Source organism: Vicugna pacos, chromosome 35 (assembly GCF_048564905.1).
Source record: "Vicugna pacos chromosome 35, VicPac4, whole genome shotgun sequence".
Taxonomy (NCBI): domain Eukaryota; kingdom Metazoa; phylum Chordata; class Mammalia; order Artiodactyla; family Camelidae; genus Vicugna; species Vicugna pacos.
The window spans coordinates 6,157,692-6,180,208 of NC_133021.1; the positions used below are offsets into that span (position 1 = coordinate 6,157,692).

The following is a 22,517-nucleotide window of genomic DNA, read 5'->3' on the forward strand; positions in this document are numbered from 1 at the left end:
TGGGCACACTGCAGGTGTAATAGATTCTGAAGCAACAACTTGAAAAGCCGTGAATTTAACCCCTGGATGCAGATCCTGGTTCCCACTCCATCATCACAAACCACTCTGACCCTCCACCTTCTCACTGAGAACACACCTACCACAAAGAGTGACTGTATGCCTCCAATGAGATGGAACAGTCACACCGAAAGCTGGGAAGTACTATGGACTTGGACATACAGATGAAGAGAGAAAAGTAGGTCAGAAGGAGTAGAGACAGACTTTATCTGAACACTGTTTATGAGTCAGGAAGACAAGATTTTTTTCCCAATAAAAAGACAAAAGCTGGAGCAAGTAAAAGCTTTTAACTCCACACATCTCCCAAACCTCAAAGATTCAAAACCAGATGATTTATGAATAGACCTAAAGAATACTGGATGCTGGAAAAGATTCTGGCTACATCAAAATGTTTCCTTCTTACACTTAAAGGGTCTCACCACGTATGTACTGAAATCAGTGAGCTCTTGAGAAAAGGAACAACAAAGAGAAGACAACAGAGAAGAATTTAAAAAGTGTGGGAGAACCTCCAACCCTCCCAGTGAACACAGACTCCACTCCACTGTGGGCATGAGTAGAGAGTCACATGGTTCCCTCAGTTGCTGTCAATTCCAGTGCATTTCTCTTGGTTTTAAGCATCTTGTTGGAATGAGTAAAGATTAAAAGATGCATAGAGCAGCTATTTATCTGATGTTCAACAGTGATTTACTCAAAGTTAGTCAAAAAATGTTTCTGCTGGACTCTGTCCTACAATATGTGAGGAAACTGAAGAATATTCCAGAGTAATACTTCTTATATTTGAATTGTACTTTTTCCATTTTAGAATTTAAGTTATATGTAAAACTTGATTCCACTCTATTATAATAAATAATTATAAAAACTATTGGAATGACTTCCTAATAAATCCGCCCTGGTTCTAACCTTGACCCTTTTCAACTGACTCTTTAAGAGCTACCAAAGTGACCAATTCTAGAACGAAAATCAGATCATCTGTCTCCCCTGATTAAAATCTTTCCCAGTGGAGTTTTATTACTGAGAGTAAATGCCAAGTTATTTGGTTCGGCATAAAAGGCTCCCCTTGATTTGACCCCTAACTGTTCATTTTCATCTCTTCACTCCAAGCATTCTAAGCTAACACTGAATGCTCCAGCCAAGCTGTTTGTGAACAGCTTATAGTTTGTTCCAGACAACAGTTATTCACACATATTCTTCTGTAAGCCTGTAACACCTTCCCACTTTCTGCCTATAAAACTGTTACTCACCTTTCAACACTCAGCTTGGGTATCACCTTGTTTAGGAAGTCCTCCACAAGCCCCTAACTGCATACTTGGAACCCAGCATCTCTGGCTCTTTACTAAGTGTCTTCTAGATTGTGAGTTTCTTTAAAGTGAGCACTATAACCTTACTTTTTCAGTCCCTGGTACAGTGCTTGATTGATCAAAGGTTCTCCACAAATAGTTTACAAATGCCCTCAAGGCCAGTGACCCAGGCCCAGGGTGTGCCTTCTGCACCACTGACCCAGGCCCAGGGTGTGGCTTCAGGGCCGGTGATCCAGGCCTAGGATGTGGCTTCAGGGCCAGTGACCCAGGTCAATGGTGTGACCTCAGCGCCAGTGACCCAGGCCCAGGGAGTGTCTTCAGGGCCAGTGACCCAGGCCAAGCGTGTGTCTTCAGGGCCAGTGACCCAGGCAGAGGGTGTGTCTTCAGGGAGAGTGACCCAGGCCCATGGTGCTAATTCAGGACCAGTGACCCAGGCTAAGCGTGTGTTCAGGGTCAGTGACCCAGGCCAAGTGTGCATCTGTCACGACTGGACCAGCAGGCAGTGCAGAGGGTGGAAAGAAAATGCCAGTAACTGCAGGCTCCCGGCAACGGGATTCCAGACAGCGCAGCCATCAAAAGCTACCGAGAATCTCCTACAGGCAAGTGTTCTCGGCAGCACGTGAAGGCACCAATCAGAAATAGTGGCCGGGCAACAGGCCTGCCTTGGGCGCCTAGTCTTGTCCTGGAGCCCGGGGCTCAGAGTATCTCCAGCCCACCCTCTGGGGCTCTGGGCCTCCGTCCGTGGGAGCACGAAGCTGGCGCCGCTCAGCCTCCCGGCCTTCACAGGCACTCAGGCCGGGAGCCGGCAGGGCCACCATGTTCCCAGGGGGCCTGATGCCAAGGCAGGCCCAGCGCTGTCTCTGGGGCTCGGGCCCCAAACTCAGCCCACGGGCTCTGCCACCGGCCCTGAGGGTGACCTGGACCTGTGCACAGTGACGGGGGCAGGAGGCTGGCAAGCCGGGCACATCTGGGCCCCTCCAGCTCCTGGAAGTAGGACAATGAATGAATAAAAACTCTGCTAAGAAATGGGGCGGGAGGGGGAGACATACTGTGAGCAGAGACTACAAACTGATTAACAGTTTTTTAGAGAAAAGTATTCGAACATGTTATTACAGCCGACATGTTCTAATTCTCCCCTGTTACACAGAGAATATTTTCACACCATGAGTAAAACTGGAGGCTAAAATCTGAAATGGAAAAGAAAATCGCTTTAACGGATAGGCTCTCTGGAGAGTCCCTGGGACAATACTGGAGCCTGATGAAAGCACGTGGCACAGCCACCAGGACGTGACCTTCCAAGACACGGAGCAGAAACACGCCTGCTCACAAGAGCTAGAAGCACTGAGCATGTGGTTACAGTCAAAAAGAATAAACTGGTTTTCCTAAACAGCTGTCATTAGTAACTTCTCGTTTTTGTTTCTGGATTAGTTCAGATGAGTGACTACAATTAACCAAACTTTTTTTTTGGGGGGGGGACCATAATTAAGTCCAGGTAGATGAAAAACAGACTCCCACCCCTCATGAATAGTTTAGAAAATAATGTACTTTTTTATGGAAATTATGCCCTAACGCTTTCTCTCCTGTCCAAATAATTTCCCAGCCGCATTTCAAATTAAACTCCTATGTTTTCATCTCTCCCCGGGGTGTTCTTCCACATTACGACGTACTTTAATACGAGCAAATGATGGCAAGGCTATAAAGTGTTATTTCTCACTGGAAATGGTCATTAATACCACTTCATACCTCAGAGAGCATAACAGTAATTCGGTAATAAAACCAAGCGTGATCACCGCCCACTAAGAACCCAGGAGGAGTTCTCTGGCCGTGACTCGATGGAATGCTGACCGCGGCTCCGACGCAGTGCCCCCAGGCCTCTGATGGCACTGCTGCCCCCAGCTCCCCGCTTCATCTCCTCTCCCGGTCCTCTGGCACCAGGGCCACACGCCTCCCTCATTCTTTGGAAACGGGGAAGTATTTGCTCTTATTTAAGCAGAGAGCTTCACTGATTATCCTCTCGCCTGGATACTGCCACGCACTTGACGAGGAAGGGCAGCTGGGTAAGTCACTGTAAACAGAGCCAGACGGCCCTCCACCCGTGGACGCGGGTTCTGCCCGCACGCAGCGGAATCTTGTGGACCGGCACCCAGACGCAGCCCTCCCCACAGCGATGGCCACTGTGAGCTCTGGGGACAGGGCCCTGTCCGCTCACCACCCACCTCGCTGCTGGGCCTGGAGGAAACGGTGCAAGCACCCACAAACACACTCGTGGATGGCAGCGTGGCTGAGTTAAAAAAGATGGCGACTTCAGAACATCTGCGGCCCTATCGTTGCAATCCACTGACTTCAGCTGCTCTGTTTCCTAAGACATCACTGGTACTAGTTCAAAGCAGCGACAGTGGAATGTTTAAAGCAACCCCCCACCAACCCCCGGGAACAGATCCGGACATGGCGGTCAAATCCAGGACACCCGAAGCCTGCTGGCCGCAGGTCAGCCCTGCCCGGATGCAGTCGGGGCACCAGGCTGACACGCAGCCGTAGCCTCCTTGCCTCCTGATTTTCCAGCTAAAATGCAAGCAAGCAGAACACACTTCACTGTCTTCTAACCAACATTAGCAGCTGCAAACATCCTGCCAGAGAAACCCCAGGACAAGTCAGCTTTTGAAAACGTTCCATCAAGAAATGATGACGTTTGTGGAACCCGCGCTTTGCACCGTCTGAGATCCCAGCCAGGGGGACACACGCTGACCCCCAAGAACAGGGGCACCGAGCAGGCGCCGCGTCAGTGTTCTCGGCACAGAGACCCACCCTGGGTGGACCCTCGACACGCAAAGCTCACCGAAAACACCACCCCGCGTTCGTTCATGAACAGAAACACGCCCTCCCTCCCGGAACCGCCAGGGGGCGCGCACCCGGGCCGAGGACTGCACGTAATCAGGCTGAAACTTCCCCTAATGCTGTGTCATCGTAAAACGCATGTGGGAACCCAAGACTAAAAACCCGTAAAGCCACGCTGAGCCGCAGAGTGACAGTAATGAACTCAACGACAGCAGCTTCAAAGCGACTCTTCACGGAGCCAGAAGCTTCCATGAGCGCTTTACCGTTTATCTTTAACGCTGACGTGTTTCATCTGAAAACAAACGCCGAGAACTGTGTGTGCCCCTCTCCTGCAGGTGGCTGCGGAGGCGGCCACGATGAGACCCCGTGACACTGGGGATCCGAGGGGCCCCACCAAACTGCTAACAGGCTCCCACGGGCCAGCTGGCACGTGCGGGGCTGCCCATGGGGATGACCTTGGTGCAGTCACTGGCCGTGACTCCTCCGACATGGGACACCGTCGTCGGGTTTTGCACATGGCAGGGGAGCGATGGACGCTCAGCATTAAACTAAACGGGCCGAGGTGGGCCTCCAGGACTCCTGGTCCCCCGAGTCCTCTGCCCTCGCCTGTGCGGCCACAGGAAGGGCAACACCAGGCACTGCGTCCCCGAGCGTGACCAGGAGGCCGGGAGGGCCATGCGTCTCGGGGGACGGATTCGCTCGAGCACAGCGGGGCTGCTGCCTGGGCTGGGGAGGGACCCCAAGGATGAAAAGGCATCTTTTTAAGTTGCCTAAGTATCCAGGAAAGCCTAGAAAAACAAGGGCCTTCAGGGAGAGCTCAGGAAATGTCCACACCATCAACTCCATGCAGATGCGGCCGAAAAGCCCGGGAACAGGTAGTGAAAACTGAGAAGGGAGGAGCCAGCGCCGCCACCACACGTGGTGACCTAGCCAACCACTTGGCTCTGGACGACGCAGCCAGGGGCTTCAGCACTTGCCATGTCAGGCCAGAGGGTGGGCTCAGTGCCCTGCAGCCCAAGTCCTCTCCAATGACCAAGCCCGGGACCCCTGCTGATGGGGAACAAAGTGGAGACACAGCAGGACCGAGCGGGCACCCCCACGTGGCAGCCGCACGGGGACCGGTACTGCGGTCTGGGGGACACATCCTGTCTCACCGCCTGGCGGGGACACCCTGAGCCCACAGTGTCACCAGGAGGTCAGGTGCATGGAAAGACAGACAGACAAATTCTAGAGAATAAAACACACTATTAACATCCGGACTCCGGCAACCCTACGTCACAAATGTGCCAACTCCTCCACTGTAACAAGGAGCCCAGAGGAAGGTAACCGACTGTATAAGTGGGTCAGACCTGGGCTTGTGATGCAGAGATTTGCATTTCAAATAAAAAGCTGGTGGCTCCGGCAGAGACGCTGAAGAGGTGGGAGTATTAAAACAGAAGTGCTCATTTAAGTGACAAGCCCTAGGGCTCTGGGCAGGGACAAAAAATAAAACAGACGAAGCACGCATCCGAGAGAGAGAAATCTGTTAGCTTGGATCACTTTTAAGGAAGAGAAAGATCTGGAGGGTCTTATGTAAGGCATAATACTCAGAAAAATTAACATTGTGGGCAAGTGACAGGACTCCGTTGTCTAGGAGGGAACAACTTACGTTCTAGCATGAAAAAGGAGACAGTGTGGGAGCAGAGCCACTTGACAAGCAAGCCTGGCGGTCGGACGTGCAACCTGGGAAAACCGAGGTTCTTTCTTGCGATCTGCCGGCCAGCCTGTCCCTCACGCGGACCTCACTGCGTCACCCGCAGTCCCCACAGAGATGTTCGTCACACTTAAGATCTGAAAAAAAATCGTATCTTTTCATGTTTTCCCCTGTTGTGATAAACTTTGCCTCCTCAGAAAATAAAAGGCTCCCACACAACAACAGCATGTGTCCCACGAGCCCAGGAGGAGGGGTCTGGAAGGGAGTGGGGAGACTGCACCCCGCAGAACAGCTCCACGCACAACGCAGCTGCGGACGGGACCTCAGACCCTGGCCACCCCAGAGGAACCTGCCGCGGCCCCGGGCGTGCCCACTGGGCACCGGCTGCGAAGGAAGAGCTGCTCTCTGTGACATGTTACCTGGAGATGCCACTACAGGGCAGGAGGAGAGAAATCTAGAAGAGAAACGAGTGTGCCGGTGCAACACACACACGCCCACTGACGGCAGCATCCTCACAGCTGCCTCCCGTTAACAGAGGCGCGAGTTAGCAATTCACACCTTGTCTTTATTAACTGCTCTAACAGTAAACTGACAAGCTTTATAAAAATATGAGTGTGATTACATGGTTCTAATAGGGATTATGTGAAAACAAACACATTTGGTGCCAATAAAATTATGAAAAAAAAAACAGTTCAGAGAAGCATCATAAAGATATCTCCACTGCTGGCCTCTGGGAACAGCTACACAGATGCACAAAAATGAAGGAACGACAGCAAACGTGTTTAAGGACTTACACATCACCCACCGCACACTGATTCCACCCCCTTGTAAGACACACTATTTTTATCACCGCCGTTTTGCAGATGCACTGAAAGGTTAAGTAACTTGCCCATGGTCACACAGCCAGAAAGCTGAGTTGAACTCAGGCCATTTGAATCCTGACTCACTCTAGAACCCAAGACACACAGCCTGCATTTCTGTGGAAAAATATCTGTGCCCTTCAACGGAGAGGCAGACATTCCACCGATGAAAAACAAAGACAGGTCATCGTGGTTGCCATGCTGCTAAATCAGGTCCACTGCACACCAAACCATCACAGAATCTGTTCACCTCTCGTTTCTCCATCGCATTCCGGACCAGCTTGTGCTGCTTTTTCCTAAACTCGGCTCTGACGTCTGCTCTCAGGGTTTTCCGTTCCAGGCTCTTGCCGGCTGCTCTCCAGTGAGGATGGTCCACTGCTACATGGACACACTGCGAGCTTCTTCGCACCTGCCCTTCCCTAACTCTGACGCTCAAACACCGTGACCCTCGTCTCTTCTCTCTAAAATCACAGTCCACCCCCAAATGCTCATGCCTGCTTCCAGTAAGAACCATGAAATCAAGCACTTAAAAAAATCACCATATATTCTTTCCCACCATGAAAATATAAAAGCACAGGACACATGCTTTTCAGAGCCCAACACCCTGCCCAGCATTTGTTAAGCACACCTTTGAAAGGTATTTGCCACTCAGACCTGTTGTTAGAAAAACAGCCACTTCCCCCGTGTAACGAGGTGACTTTTCTGCACTCCAACCTGCTCACTCTCCAGCCCCGCCTCCATTACAGTGTTCAGAAGAAAAGCAAGCTTGGCTTCTTATCAAACCCTACAAACCCCTAAAAAGTAGAGGCTGAACTGTACCGAACACAAAGCCTTTATGAGAATGTCTCTTTCAGGGCCACCTGTTAACGCTTTCACATTGCATTTTTCCTGGTCACACAGAACCGGGGTTGGGGGGCTCCTGGGGCATGACATCACTAAAAACCTGCGCAAGAGGTCAGAACGCAGAGGGGAGCAGATAAAGGACGGAGAACTCTGAAGCCATTCTCAGTCTTAAAAACAGCCGTGACATTACGTGACCAGTCGCTTTCCCCAGGGCCTTGGGGATACAACGCGGGCAGTGCCCACCAGGGGGAGCCCATGGGCCCACCTCTGAGGTACCTGGAGGCTGGGAAACGGCTTCAACTTTAAATTCCACGAAGACAAGCCACCAGGAAGGGAGTGAACAAATGTGAAGAGAAGCAGAAGGAGCAGTGAAATAAAGCAGAAAAGAGAACAGAAATCCCCTCTGCTCCTCAGAACTGAATTCAAAAACCAAAAGGACATTTTCAGTGTCGTCTTCAGCATGAGCTCAAAACAAACATTCGAGAAGGAAGACTTGAAAACAGCCCTCTCACATAGTAGTCAAAAGTCAAAAGAAATTGTTACGACATACAAATTTGAGACAGAAGAGGGGAAAAAGAGCATTTTCTTTAAAATTCCCTTCCTTTGTCAAATTTAGTTTCTACAATCACCTTCACGTGTCACCAAAAAAAATAGTAATGTTAACAGAGTGGTGGTAAACCCGTTCTTCCACAGTAACATTAGCTCTCTCAGCCTCCCTCCACTATTTTGTGTTTTATTTTTAACCTTCAAATTTTTTTAAAAAAAAATATGGAACACATCTCATTCCAGTATTTTCCAGATAACTGACCTTGATCCCAGGAGCTGGGATCTGATTATACTGTCAGTAAAGACTGAAATGTGGCTACTAGAGATGTAATCATAGAGGCTCAAGTTTTCATACTACTGATGCACGTTAATTAAAACTTGGCACAGCTGAAGGATTGGGGGACACACGAAAAGGAAGGTGGCGTGCATTTCATACCGAGTGCAGGGTGACCATCACCTCTTCTGGATAAAGACGTTCAGAGGAAGGTTCCAGAGCTGTGTCCACAGTCACTTTAATCACCGTTCAACACAAAAGGACCAATCATCAAAATCCAGAGGGGTTTGCTTGCTATTATGCTGTTAGAGTGCTCACCAGGTACTTCCAAATGCTTCCCAGGGACAGTGATTACGCATCTGGTGATGGTGACCTACTTGTGGCTGCCGAGCCTCCTGGGATGGTCTTTTCCACTAACTACGCACACGCTGGGAACTGGGAGCGAGTCTGTGTTGTGAGCGATAACTCAAAACGCAGGAGGAGTCAGAAGCCGACAGGGGCAGCTCCCTGCTGTCCCGACTGTGATCTGGATTCCGGCCTCGCTAGTGCTCTGGGGTCGGGGAACAGGTGCCACATAAAAACTGCAAAAGCACCGAGCGGAGGCATGCAAGACGCTCGATGTGAACACGCGGGGAGGAAACAGCCTCGCATTAAACACGCACAACTGTGCCTGCGGGAGCAGCACGTGCCACGCTCTGGAAGGACTTATGCTTTGATGCAAACTCTGACCCTAAACCTGTGCAACAGCGACCAGGTCTTTTGGATCCTTGGCAGAAGCACAAATAAGAAAAGCCAGAATGAGGAACATGCACACTTCCATGCACTGTTTCACGCTTCCTTAACCTGGGGTGAGAAGAAAGGAATTTAGGCATTCATTTGATAAAAAAATTATTTAAAAAAAAAAGTCCACTTGAAGCGCATGAAAATCAGCTGACACTTGTTTATTCTAAATGGATAAGCAGTGTTCCCAACAGCTGTAAATTTTACTAATTACTTCATGGGGCCAACTCCTGCCTTCTTCCAGCTTCATTTTAACTTTTTTGGAGCTTAATAAAGAAATCATTCCATTTTTTAAAAGACTGTTTGGGATTTATACCCTTTGGTAAGTATGTGCAAATATGCACTAGTACTAATTCATAATCTTTATTAGTTTAAATTACAGTATTACTTACAGTAAACTCACCAAAATTATTTTATTATCTAATTTGCTTAATCTTGAATATTACTTGATACATGCTGAAAGTACAGTCAGGGTCCAGTAAGGAAAACAGACATCACCACAGAGAACACGGGGAACCAGGGAACCAGGAGGGCGTGGAGCTGGGGACACGGGACGGGAGGTGGGGTGGGGGTGGAGCAGAGCCTTGGAGGAGGGTCCCGGCAGCGGGTACCCAGCCCCGGGAGCAGAGGGCGCTGCATGCAGGGGCTGGGATACGGGCACTGGGCAGAAGGACCTCCTGCACCAGCAGGGCCTGGCCAGGGGTCTGGTCCCTAGGAGCAGAGGAAGCACTCGGCAGGGCTGGTGCTGGAACCAGGGCCGGGAGCTTAGCTGTGGACACCTCCCAGGAACCTGGTGAAGCTGCTTCTGGGGCCGCCAGGAAAACAGCTGAGAACTAGACTCAGCCGTCGTGGAAGGGCCCGCTGGCCAGTGCTGGCAGGAGCACAAGCCACCAAGAGCAAGCAGGTGCCACCTCCCCGGCCTGCCCTCCCGGGCTCCCCCAGCACCGGGACAGGCAGCAGCGCACGGGGCGAAGGGCGGGCTGGGCGGGCGGACACAGCTTGTCCTGGATGCATCCCCACGCCTCGGTTCCCTCATCTGTGAAATGCAGAAAGTACCAGAACCCACTCGCGGAGGGGACCGTCACGTTTGGTGAAACGCAAGGAGTCCTCATGGCCGTCCCTGGCACACGTAAGTGCTGAATTTACATAGGATGTTATTTTCAAAGTATTTGTTATCCAGTTGTGTACTACCTTATGGCGAGACTCTACCCACAAAATCCACTCTAATAGAAAGATTTCACGCAAAACAAGAGCACACATGAGCACTGGCTTGGTCTGAAAAGGAGATGGATGTGAGGGAACCGGGACGGGGAGACCCTGCGCCTGGGGCAGGCTCGTTGCCAACAAGAAGCCACACATCACCCCAGCCTGTGCTTCCTCCTCCAAGGAGGGAACCCGCTAAAAATTATTTCTGAAGTTCCTTCCAGTGCTTAAAAATCATACTGTTATAAAAAACTTTTCTGTTTAATTCCAACTCTGAAACTAATTTCTGACGGTCCTTGTTTTAATTAAGGCTTATCACAGGACAGAAGTCCGGCTGAACCACACACAGTATCTACATAAATGCCTGCACTGTTTACTTTTCTCTAAAGATAGGTGATTTTAAACTGAGAGTAAAGGTTTTGAACATGAAGTACATTTTAGGCACGGGAGCTGTCAGATGTCACGACCGTGCTCAGGGCCACACGGGCACTGTGGTTATGGGGTCCCCCCACCCAGGCACTACAGCTGAGAGGCACAGCCCAGCTGAGCAGAAAGACTGCCTGTGAGTATCACGTCTGTCGTCCCCTCACTGCCCTGAACGCACAGCAGTGAACATACGGATAGACGTCTGCAAGGCCCACCCGAGACCCGCCTGAGACAGTGGCCCGGTGCAGCCACCACAGTGCACGGCGGGTGTCACCCACACAAGCTGCACTTGGCCGCGTCCAGGCTGAAGAACTGTCAACACGACACGGAGGCTCCACGTCCCACTGCGGAGTTCTAAGCCACTCTTGTGCTGCCTGACGCTGCGTCCCAGTCCGCCCCTCACAGTCCATGCCGGCCCGAAGGGCTTTTTAGCAGACACACCACTGTGTATAAACTAGATAAACAGCAAGGGCCCGCTGTACAGCCCCGGGAGCTGCAGTCAGTACCTTGCAGTAACCTACAGAGGAGAAGAACACGTATCCGTGTGTAACTGAGTCACGACGCTGTGCCCCAGAAACACAACACTGTTCATCAACTACACTCGAACTGAAAGATAAAATTAAAACATACTGTATATAAAGCAGATGACCAGCAAGGTCCCACTGTACTGCACAGGGAACTACACTCACTATGTTGTAATAACCTAAAATGGAAAAGAATGTGAAATACGTGTGCACGACTGAATCACCATGCTGTACACCAGAAACTAACAGGACGTTGCAAATCAACTCCACTTCAAAATAAACAAGCAAACAAGGGCAACTTCTAGAAGCTGAACCCACAGCAGGCATCCTTTCACGTATTATATTACCTACCGGAGCCACTTTTTACATGAGGCAGAAGGGCTCCGATGACAGCCACACGGACTGGTGCAAACAGTGCGGGGATTTTGCAGAACAGAACTTTTCATCCTCATACAGAACGCAGCCCTTCAGGACCTACCGGGAACCTCAAGTCAGAAACTACTTTTGAATTGAAGCTGAAATTACTCCACCTGAGAAACGAGGGGCAGAAAAGACGCACGTCACGCCCCCGACACGCTGACGAGGCTAACTCTTCTGTAACTAACAAAGCAACAGCGCATTAGGAAGCACAGCCCACCACAAACACCCTGAAGCCCGCGAGCAGGTCGGGGACCACCACAAGGCACCAGAGGGAGCTTTTGCACTGAGCAGGCCTGATGACGGTCCTGCCGCTTTTCCCGAACTGCTCGCGTCTGCAGAAGGAGGGGACCGCCAGGTCAGCTACGTCCGAGCGGAGACTCGGGGGCAAACCTCTGTTCTGTGGAGCTTCGGACAGAAAGTCACAGCTGTTATGCCTCATCTTCGCACAGAATCAAGAAGAACGAAAAAACTGGAAGCATCTACTTACTCATCTGCAGCCCGAACTGGGCCTGGGTTACGGTCCACAGGCCCCTACTGCGTTCACGGCAGGAGGGAGGGACCGCACAGTGAGAGCCGTCACACCACAGCGGAGCAGAGTCAGGGACGGGGGCCTTTGCTGTGGTGCAAGGAGACACCCGGACAGGAGCCCCTGAGCTTCAGCTCAGCCCTTCCCATGGGGACAGGGGGCAACTGGGGCTATCGAAGCTGCACGAAGGTTCCCCACGGCACCCCTGCTCCAAAGATCCTGCAGCCCGGGGGTGGGAGGGCTTGAGATGCAGCCCCTGGGACCAGTAGGCAGGGCGCGGCGTCCCCACGTGTCCACATTCACTGACATCTCAGAGCGGTCGAGAGAGCTGCTGGCCCTTCTGCCCCACGGTCAGCTTCCTCGCTCCCCAGACCTCCAGGTACTGACCATGGGCAAAAGCTGATGTGACAAACAGCACCCGGAGCACAGGGGTTGGGCTCTGGGGTGTGACCCCGCACCCGCCCCTGCGCATGAAGGGTGCGAGGCATGGCGTACATTTTAAAGACGCTGTGTCATTCCATTCATCTATAAAACTTTCCCCTTTTTCCCCAGAAAGAGTGCTTTTAATATATTCATGTCAAGTCTGTACCAAGAGCAAATGGAATCAAAACCTTTTTCTTAGTCAAATTAGCGGCCACGGCATCCGTCATTCCAGACAAGGCTACGAAGAGGGTCACCCCAAGCAGGTCTTTCCCTGCAAAATGCTAAATACCTTCTCTCCTCATTCCAGGTCCTCAGGCACACGCTGTCCTCCTCTCTGTAATGGCTTATGCCAAATCTGCAGACAGTTCAGAACTGCTTCATAAATTATGTAAGTGTTTGTGCCTATTTTCAGCTGGATGACAGCCCAAAGGGAGGAATGAACACCTTTCTGGAACAGCATCCGACCGAACAGGGACAACGTGAGCGAAAGCACAGCTTCAAGTAACAAGGAAAGTCTGCCTGGAGACGTCTCCTGTGTTAGAACAATCTGTGCACGTTGTTTATAGTAAAGATTTCTAGCATGTGCTCATCAGTGTAGGTACGGCCACTCAAATAAGCGAGACAGTAGTCATACTGCAAGAGGGATTCTCACAAACCTAATTTATGCCTAAATAAAAGCCAATCCTCCAAAAAAGCCCAGCTCAAGCACAGAAGGTGCATCACTGAAAACCCTAGCGTGTGTATTCATGCAGTAAATGCTGACCACGCAGCCACTCAAGCAGCAAGAAGCCGCAGCTCCCAGCACAACACAACGTGTCTAAGAGCCACGCTCGGGAGCCAGTCCAGCGTCGGCGCCAGACTCTAGGTGGCGCTGCAGGACGACTGACCATTGGAGTCTCAGCTTGTCGCTGGCCCCAGCTGTCTGTGCGCGGAGGCCTCCTTGCCTGTTCTTCCGCCCCTGGGTGTGCTGCCTGCCTTCCCTTCATCCTCGAGGCAGGACGTGGGGCAGGCAGACCCGCACACGTAGCAGGGGACTGAGGGTTCCGGAAACTAAAGACAAGTTCTGAAGCAGACCTCGCTTGGACCTAATCTGAAATCACACTCTTCCGTGCATCCAGACTCCCCGCCCTCAACAATGTAAATGTCTGCTCCCAAACTCTCAGAAACTCCCCCCACTGAGTTACAAACAGCCAGCCCAGGACTCTCGACATACAGGCTGAGAAATTGATTTGGAAACCCAAGAGCAAAATCCAGCCAACCAGCCGGCGGAAGCAACCTTTCTGTCAACGTGATGCCAACAGGTCAGAAGCTAGAATTTAATGCCTCAAGAATGGGCTGCGCCCTGGGTGTCAGCCCAGTTTCCCAGAACACAATGGTCAACACCGAGAGTAAGGGCAGTGGGGAGGCCCGCGGCGGGTCACCAGCACTCTGAAAATGCACGATGACTTAAGATGATTTTGTGTCTGGCGTATTTGAGAAACATTAGCAGTAGATGATTGCAAGCACGACAGCACTGACACGCGGTGACGTGGGACAGACCGGGGCTCCCGTTTCCGGGCCAGTCCTGCTGGACGCACCCAGTGTGCACAGAGAAACAGTAAGAGAACGTCATGAGCAGCTATATGGCAATAAACCGGACAACCCAGGAGCGTTCAGACTGCATCTCGCAAGCGTCAGACAGCCGCCTGGGCTCCATCTCCAGACCTCCTTTCTCACAGTCTCGGCTCCCCTGAAAGGGTAAGACACGTGATAAAACCAGGCCACTGCTTCTCATGCTGAAGAAATAGTTGTGAGTTAGGGAACTCAGATGTAAAAACATACCCGAATTGTACAAAAATGCCAGTTTCAGCAAGGAAAAATAAAGTGATTCACGTAGGTCAAACCTCTGAAGAAGACAGATTTAAAACCAGCTTCCTCCAGCAATGCACTTACCTCCTCCACAAGGTTCAAACAATGTCTTAAAACATAAAAACTTGCTTGATGCTTGATGCTTAGACTACTGTGCTAAAAAACTAATGAAATTGTTTACTACACACATCTTAGTAGTACGTAGTTCAAACTCCATATGAAAAGTAAACTCAAAAAATTTAAAACTAAGGGCTGATGTCACCGCACAATGCTGCAAGACACACTGAAACGCGGGCCAGAAGAAACGGAAAAGGAACACGCTTGCCGAAACACAACCGTGTGTGTTTCCACGTCAGAGACAACCGGTTCCTCAGGAGCGAACGTCCACTGCTCCAGCCGTCACAGGAAAGCCGGCACAGCCCTCCCGGGGGACGCGGGCGCAGGCCATGGGTTTCAGAAACAACACGTTCCGTGGCTTTAAAGCTACAAGCTGAAAATGGACACATCACTGAAAGCAGAAGCCTGGGTTTACTCACGTGCGTCTGATTCGCAGGGTCCTCCCCTGCGCCTCCACCAGAAGAGCTGTTCCTGACGACGGATCGTCCTTTCTCACCCACCCTTATGATCAAGCACAAAACTGAAGGCGTTTACAGCACAAATTAACACAAACTACAGCACACTTAGTTCACAGCCCAAAAAGGTAAACCAGGAATGTGCCACCAGCTGAGCACCGAGGCACTCTGGCCACGCAGCCGTGTGGCCCCATGTGGCAACAGTCACCCTCTGTAACCCAAAAGAGCCAGTTCCCCACGGGGAACAGATGCAACCAACACACCACGGTGTGAACCGCACCCCCTACGCGCACGGCCGCTTCCGGAAGGACGCGCACCAACCCTCCCGCTCGCACCCTGCACCTGTCCTCCCTCCTGACTCCGCAGCCGGCGCCTGTAGCTGGGGTCACTCTGGTGCGGGGAGACTGTGACTCCAGTAAAGGTGCAGAACAAGGGTAAAGGCAGAGACCCTGGCCGCGCTTGATTCTTTCTCAAAAATCGTTCAGCAGCCTTTCTGTCACCTTGAGGATGGCAAATGTCATCAGCACTCCCGCCACGCACTCCACCTGCATGCACCCCACTCCCCTTTGATGGTAACCACTGAAAGCTCTGGATTCACCTGTTCCGGGGGGAGGGTGTAGCCAAGCAGTGGGGCGCGAGCTTAGCAGGCACGAGGTCCTGGGCTCCATCCCCAGCACCGCCTCCAAATACAACCCAACCTAATTACCTCCCGCTCACAAAACAAACAGAAAGCAAAACGTGGATGGACCTATTCTTAAGAGTCAAAACCATCTCAGCCCACTTTAACCTGGCTGCCATGTCAGACCAAACCATCTTATAACTCAGTGTCGGAGGAGACTGAGGAGTGCAGTTAACGCCTAATTCCCAACAAAATGTCCCCAGAAATAACTAAGGAAAGCTTGCTTCAGTCCAAGTCAGAAACCCCTCCATCTGCAGACGGTGTGTTTTTGGAAGAAACCTGTATTTGCCCTAGAATAACCTGAGGGGAGCAAATACTGAGGGTTTGTACTTTTTAAACTGATCCTTAGAGGACTACACTCTGCACACGCTCACCTGGTGACACAGGGAGAAGCTAGGCTCAAAGTTAAAAAATACAGAAGCTACTCTTGAAAATATGAAGTGTTAAGTTTAGAAGCGTCTCATTAACTGAGGTTGTGAAAAAAGCAAGAACGTACAACTCTGGCAACACAAGAGTAAGAGGAAACACAATGTGATGACGCTTTGTGAAACAGACGCAGCAAAGCAACGTCACAGAACCTGCCAGGAACACGCTCCTCCCATCTCGGTGACGTCGGCGGCAACACTGTCTCTTCTGCTGCGATTAGGAAACCATTCTGGTAACAAAGGGAAAATACACTTTCCCAAGTGGTCCACACGTACACATCCTACCTGCTAAGTCGTTCTCTCTCAAGAAGAAAAAAAAAGGTTACACTTTATGAAACAGGAGAAGTGTTACAGGCCCCTAACTCGTCACATGTTCTTCGGGTGCTTCCTAACAAGCACTTCACAAGAACATGCGCTTCAGCGGCTTCCGACAAGCAGTGCTGTGCTTGGAACCACCCTGGACGTGGCCACAGGCTCTCGCTGACGAGAACTGGCCCCGTCCACGGAGCAGAGAACGCCTTGTGTGAAAACACACGTGTGCACGCACGGGGCTCCAGGGGTGAAAACCCACGTGTGTGCACAGGGCTGGGCTTCGCTGCACGGTGGTCCTTCCACATGCAGCTCAGTCAGAACGTGGAAAAGCCTAAGACAGATGCCTTAGCATCCCACCTGCACACACACACGTGCACACCCACGTGTACACACCCACGCACACCCACACACGCGCACACCAGATACTACAAATTCCTAGTGTTTGAATACAAAACCCACCCGATTTCCTTTACTTTGTACCTGAGGACCATTAACAAGAGTTCAAAACCAGTACCCTCAGGCCCCGCAGGACCGAGGCAGCTTGATTTTGAGCTGCGCGTGCTCCACTTAAAAAGGAAGGCCGCTGAACAGGCACGTGGATGTCTGTGCAACTTATAGTTCTTAAGGCTTGTCTTTGTTGAATTAAAAGACCGCCCACCTTTCTGAGTTAGCGTCTCTGTCCTTTCACCTTCAGGAAGTGCCTGTCACTCTGCTGACTTCCACAGCTAGACTGTGACTTCCCATCTAATCAAGACGCAGGCGTCACACAGACACAGGAAAACATGGGTGACAAAGCGGCAGTACTGGGGTAAATGGCTGAAATGCATGCACTGGGCCCTGCACACACCCTGACGCACGAATTCCATCCATCTACTTCCAAGACTGCTGTTTCACTGAGGCAGATTCTTCGACCACACACTTTAACTGAATGCTTTCCCTCATGAGCCCAGCAAACTGTGCAGCACGTGACACTTCTGCTTCTCTTGGTTTTTTCCCATTTAATACACAATCTTAATTCTCCTGACAACTCTCAGGGGTGACGTTACACTCCTATTCCAACCATCATCCCTACCCCACAAAAGCAAACAAAACCTTAATTTTGAAACGTATTTCCTATGGGAACATTCCCTCAAGCAGTGATGTATAAAAACGAAACTATGAGGCTGCTTACATGTGACACGCTGGCTCCCAGCAGAGAGACGAGGCTCTGAGGAGGGATGTGTCTTCCTTGAAGGAAAAAAAAAGTGCCTTTCTTTGCCAAGAGTGTCACACACAGTTATGCACAAAATGGCCCAGGACCTGAGGGCAGGAGCCTAACTGAGCTCTTCAGCTACACAGCCAACGTGCCCCACACCCCCCCAGAGACCACGTCTACCCCTTAACGCGGAAAGTGACCTCACTGCACCCGACGGCTCGGAGCTTAGCCACCAAAGGGCAAGTTTAGGGGAGCGGTGCACCTTCACTGTTACCCCCACCGCTGGACCCACAAGCCATTCCAGGCAGTTTAGGGCAGGAAGTTAGAAATGCTCAGCAGAATCTAATTAAACAATTGGATTCTGGCGAGAACTCCAGGGACACACCCTACTTCGATAAACAAAGCCACGGAATCTGGAATGACAACACAGGCGCTCACATTCAAATTCTCAAGCTCGCCGCCAACACAGGGGCCCCCACCCTCAGCTCTGAGTAGGATTTTAAACCCCACGCTTCTTCCAGGGGGAAGAGAAAAGATTCCGCCTGCTGAATCAGCATCCTTAATTTCCTCGTTCATTTTGGCATTATTTTCTGTGTATTCTAGAAGGTTTAATTTCTTAAAAACGGGTTTTACTCTGTGCCCTTGATTCAGATTACACTGATCTGCACATAAACACCGTCACATTGGAAAAATTCAGGACTGCTGAGAATTCTTAACCAACAAGTATCTATTATGGTTGCGATTCCTGCCGGAGGAAACAGATTAGTGATTCGATTTTTTCTGATATGTCAACATTCTCCATGATAATAAGGAAAAGAAGGGGGAAAAGGTGAAGTCAAAATCGCTCAAGCTTTAGCAGACATGTGAGGACCACAGCGGAGCAGTGATGACAGTGTCCAATTTACAAACCACTGAGAGACGTTCCCTCCCACACATCGCTCATCAACTACCAGAAAAACACCACGTATCTGAGCTGGAGCTGAGTTACATGGAGAAAGCAGTTCCGAAGCACGTATCTGTGATGCAGAAAACACAACCGGTCCCCTATCAGTGGCTCAGAGACCACGGCTACTTCTCAGTGGAGCCCAAACAGCCATTCCACCAAAAGATCACTGGGGGGCGCACACAACCCATGGCACTTGTCCAAAGATCAATGATAAAGGGGGAAAAATCACATTTTATTTGGGATGTTTCCTTGTTACCAATTATTATTGTTGCTTGGTAACTGAAAACTAGCTCCAAAAATATTAACACTAAGAAAAGGAATCTTTTCGTTTCTAACAGAGAATGCTATTAAAAGACATGCTATTTGAACAGCCTCAAGTTACACACTCAACACATAGTAAAACAAAACAACAAGAAAGCACACAGCCAGAGCGGCTTCCTGTCACCTGTATTTCCATGCACTGGGCTCCAAGTATTTTTTAGAAAAAAAACGTTTGAATCCCACACAGTCCTATGGAACAGCATTCCTACGAAATGAGAAACTCTAATTTGCTTTTATTCTACCATTTTGTTTAAGCACAGAAGTCAATGAAGTCTCTTCGGTGAGATGTTCGAGTAACATGAGGGCCCTCATTACAACAACGTCTTCCGAGAACTCAGGAGTTCATCACAGGAGCCGGAATCTCCTGATAACATCACAACTGTGTGTCGTGACAGTGAGTAATTTAAATCCACGTAACAAAGGAACACACGTACACACAAGTAAAGAATAAACATCCACAAAGCAAATGACAGCGCAGAAAAATCTATATGCTTTGGAAACTTCAAAAGAATGTTCAAATTAATCAAGAAACTTTTCCAAAAATGTCAACTACTTTCAGCATCATAGGAACCCTGAAGGCACCAGAGAACCCTGAACCAACCTGCCTTCTGCTGGTTCCTGAAGTGGCTCTTTTCAGGTTCGATGACCTTGAAAATCTCAGCGCCTTCACTGAATCCTTCCGAGAAATTCCAGAAAAGAGTAACACCTCTTTGCACATTTCCCGGTCCATCTGTCTTGCCATCACGACCCAGGAGAAAGGCAACATCCACGGGGACTCGGGGTCCGAAACGGACGACATTCTCAAGTGATCCCCGGGTCAAGAGCCCCCCAGACGAGGCTGCACAGCCCGTGTCTGGCTCAGTCTTCTAGAGAAGGGCAAGAGACTGGGAATGGGCGGCAAGTGGGGGGCAGAGCCCCTTGCACGTAGGTAACTGTCCCTGGACACAAGCACGCCGGGCAGCGTAGGGAGGCCAGGGGCCAGCCCCTCGGCACCAAGGGAAAACGCCCTTCGCCAGCGCAGCAGCCGGGGGGCTGTCGGGGTGAGCAGGGTGCTCACATGCCGCGGAGTCGGTGGGCTGAGAGTCAACACGCCAGGTTCAAAGACGCCTAACTCACCCCTTGTCAGAACAGACAGCCGGCTTCTGGGCAGGATCAGACACAGCCCCTCCTGCAAAGCCGAGCCCGCTTACTTATTAGCAGGATGGTTTGCTAAGCTCTGTGAACATTCTCTCCCTCCAGTGAGTAAGACGTAGACAGATCAAAGCTCAAATGCTTTCACTCAGGAAAGTGAAGGACAAGACAGTCACAAGAAAAATGAAAGGAGTCCGCACCACTGGTCCTCTGCCCGGGAAAGGAGAAGGTGCTGTGTGGCCCTTCCCTTGTCTCAGGTCTAACCGCGCGCGGCTGAGCGTGAGGAGGGACCAGGAGACATCAGAGAACTAGGTTTCCAGTGAGTACTGAGCACTGAGAACACTCACAGCACGATTAACACCCACGGCACTTCCAGTACGAGACCCACCAGACCCATCGCTTTAGGACACACCCGCCCAACCCAAGACTGACAGGTAGTCCGGTCAAGGCAGTATTTTTAAATTTAGCTCACAGTCCTGCTCATTTTTTAACAAGTGGCATATCATCGTTATTTTTTCAAAACGCACACATAAATCATTAAAGAAACCACGTAACTGCAGAAACTACATAACCCAACGCCAGCCGACATCAGAGTGTCTGGCTGATCAGTAATGCACGCGGGGGCCTCAAAGGGGACAGCGCTGGACGAGGCAGGGCTCAGCTTCATCGGCTGCAGGGGGACCGTCTTTACTTAGACGGCCTTTCCGGGAGACGGGCCGTCAGACCTGCCAGGGAGGACACGCACGTCTGGCCTGGGAGGGGGCACCCTCCTCACCCACCCAGCCTGGGCACCCCACCTGCAGACGGCATGCTGCTTGCTTGGGATTACTTTAAATTACACCAAGAAAAAAAGGGATGAGAGAGATAACCAAATTTTAGAACACGGAACAAGACTGTTTCAGATGAAACGACTCTGCTGGCACGGTCATCTTCCTGGTTCACGGAGGATCCTTAAGCCAAGCGCTCCCTGCTCTCTGCAGTACCTCCAGTTCCACCTAGAGATCCGATAAACACGGCCAAGCTAAAGAAAATGACACTGACACAGAACAGGAACCGCCACTAGGGGGTCTCAAGTTCCCAGAACAGAAACCTCTGCTCACACCACACGTGACTGCAAGCAAAGGCCGCCTGAGGACAGCCACCACTTGCCCCCGAAAAATGAAGGGCTGCCTGGCATTCCGCAGGGGAGCAGCAGCGCACCGGGCGCCCCCAGGGGGCCGGACCCCCCGTGCAGGTGAGCATCCCACGTCACACTGGTGCCCTCGCTGCTCTATGTGAGCGAACGCTCTCCGGGCAGTCGGGGGCCTGCCAACCACACTTGGATTCCTCAGGCCTCCCGGGTGACTGTCCGCGCAGATCCTGAAATAACGCGATGGCCGCCTCGCGTCGGGGAGGGGTCCCCCTGAGTCGGCTCATTACAGCTTTTTATACCTGGCTGTTCTCCTCGGAATCTAACCTCATGTCACTCTCATTCAAATGCTCTGATTCAGGAGAACTTAAGGAGTTCCTCTGGCAGGTTTTACACTAATTTCCTAACTAAAATGCACTCGCATTTTCCACCACAGTCAAGGCAAGTATTAAGGCGAGGGTGTGCACCGCTGGAGGAAGCGATAAAGAGGACTATTAGGTCAGAATGACTGCAAATCGCTGCCATGTGGAAACACTACTTGTCACATGCTTTTAAACACTATTATTCTTTACCATAGTGATTTCCACATTCCTACGTCCGACTCTAAGTTTTCCCTTGAGCTTCAGAATTACAGGCCACGGACCTACTCGTCACCTGCTCGGATGTCTCAAAGGCATTGCAAAGCCAGTCCAATGTCTCCACAGGAAGGGGACCTGACTCCCGGCCCACATCCTTACTCCACTCCTCAAGTCTTCAACTCAAACGAGAAGGAGGCTCCATTTCACCCCAGCTCCTCCAGCGCAGACACTGCAAGTCACCCTCAGTGCCTTCTCTGCCCTCGTTCCTCGCGGCCTGAGACCCTGGACGCTCCAGCTCCGAAGCAGGTCTCCACCCCAGTCACATCCCCCACATGGGCTGCAGGCTCGGCCGCCGTCATCTCGTCACTGGACAGCAGCCTTCCCCTCCCCGCCCATCTACGAGGCATTATTCCCCACGCAGCCTTCTAAAGATACATCTCATCATGGCACATCTCAGTCTGACAGGGAAATGGCTTTTTACCGCATTTAGCAGCAAATCTCAAGTAGCTTTGATGCAGTCTTCAATATCCCCTTCCTCCACAGCCCCCCCACCTCCCCTCTCCCAGCTGCCTCGCAGCCCAGCCACACCCGCCCTCTGTGGGTCCACGAACACCTCAGCCTCAGCCTTTTTTCCACGTCAGTTGCTGCGCGAGCTGCTCCCTCTGCCTCCAGC

General features: G+C 51.1%; 1 protein-coding gene across 1 annotated transcript in view; it reads right to left on the bottom strand.

Moving 5' to 3' along the window:
* The window catches only part of LOC116277073 (partitioning defective 3 homolog), a 117,846-nt gene that overhangs the window by 7,835 nt on the left and 87,494 nt on the right, over window positions 1-22,517 (bottom strand). Inside the window, exon 3 of the mRNA XM_072955214.1 lies at window positions 5,839-6,020. Coding sequence (XP_072811315.1) covers window positions 5,961-6,020 — 60 coding nt within the window. The 3' untranslated portion in view covers window positions 5,839-5,960. The remainder of the gene's footprint in view (window positions 1-5,838; window positions 6,021-22,517) is intronic.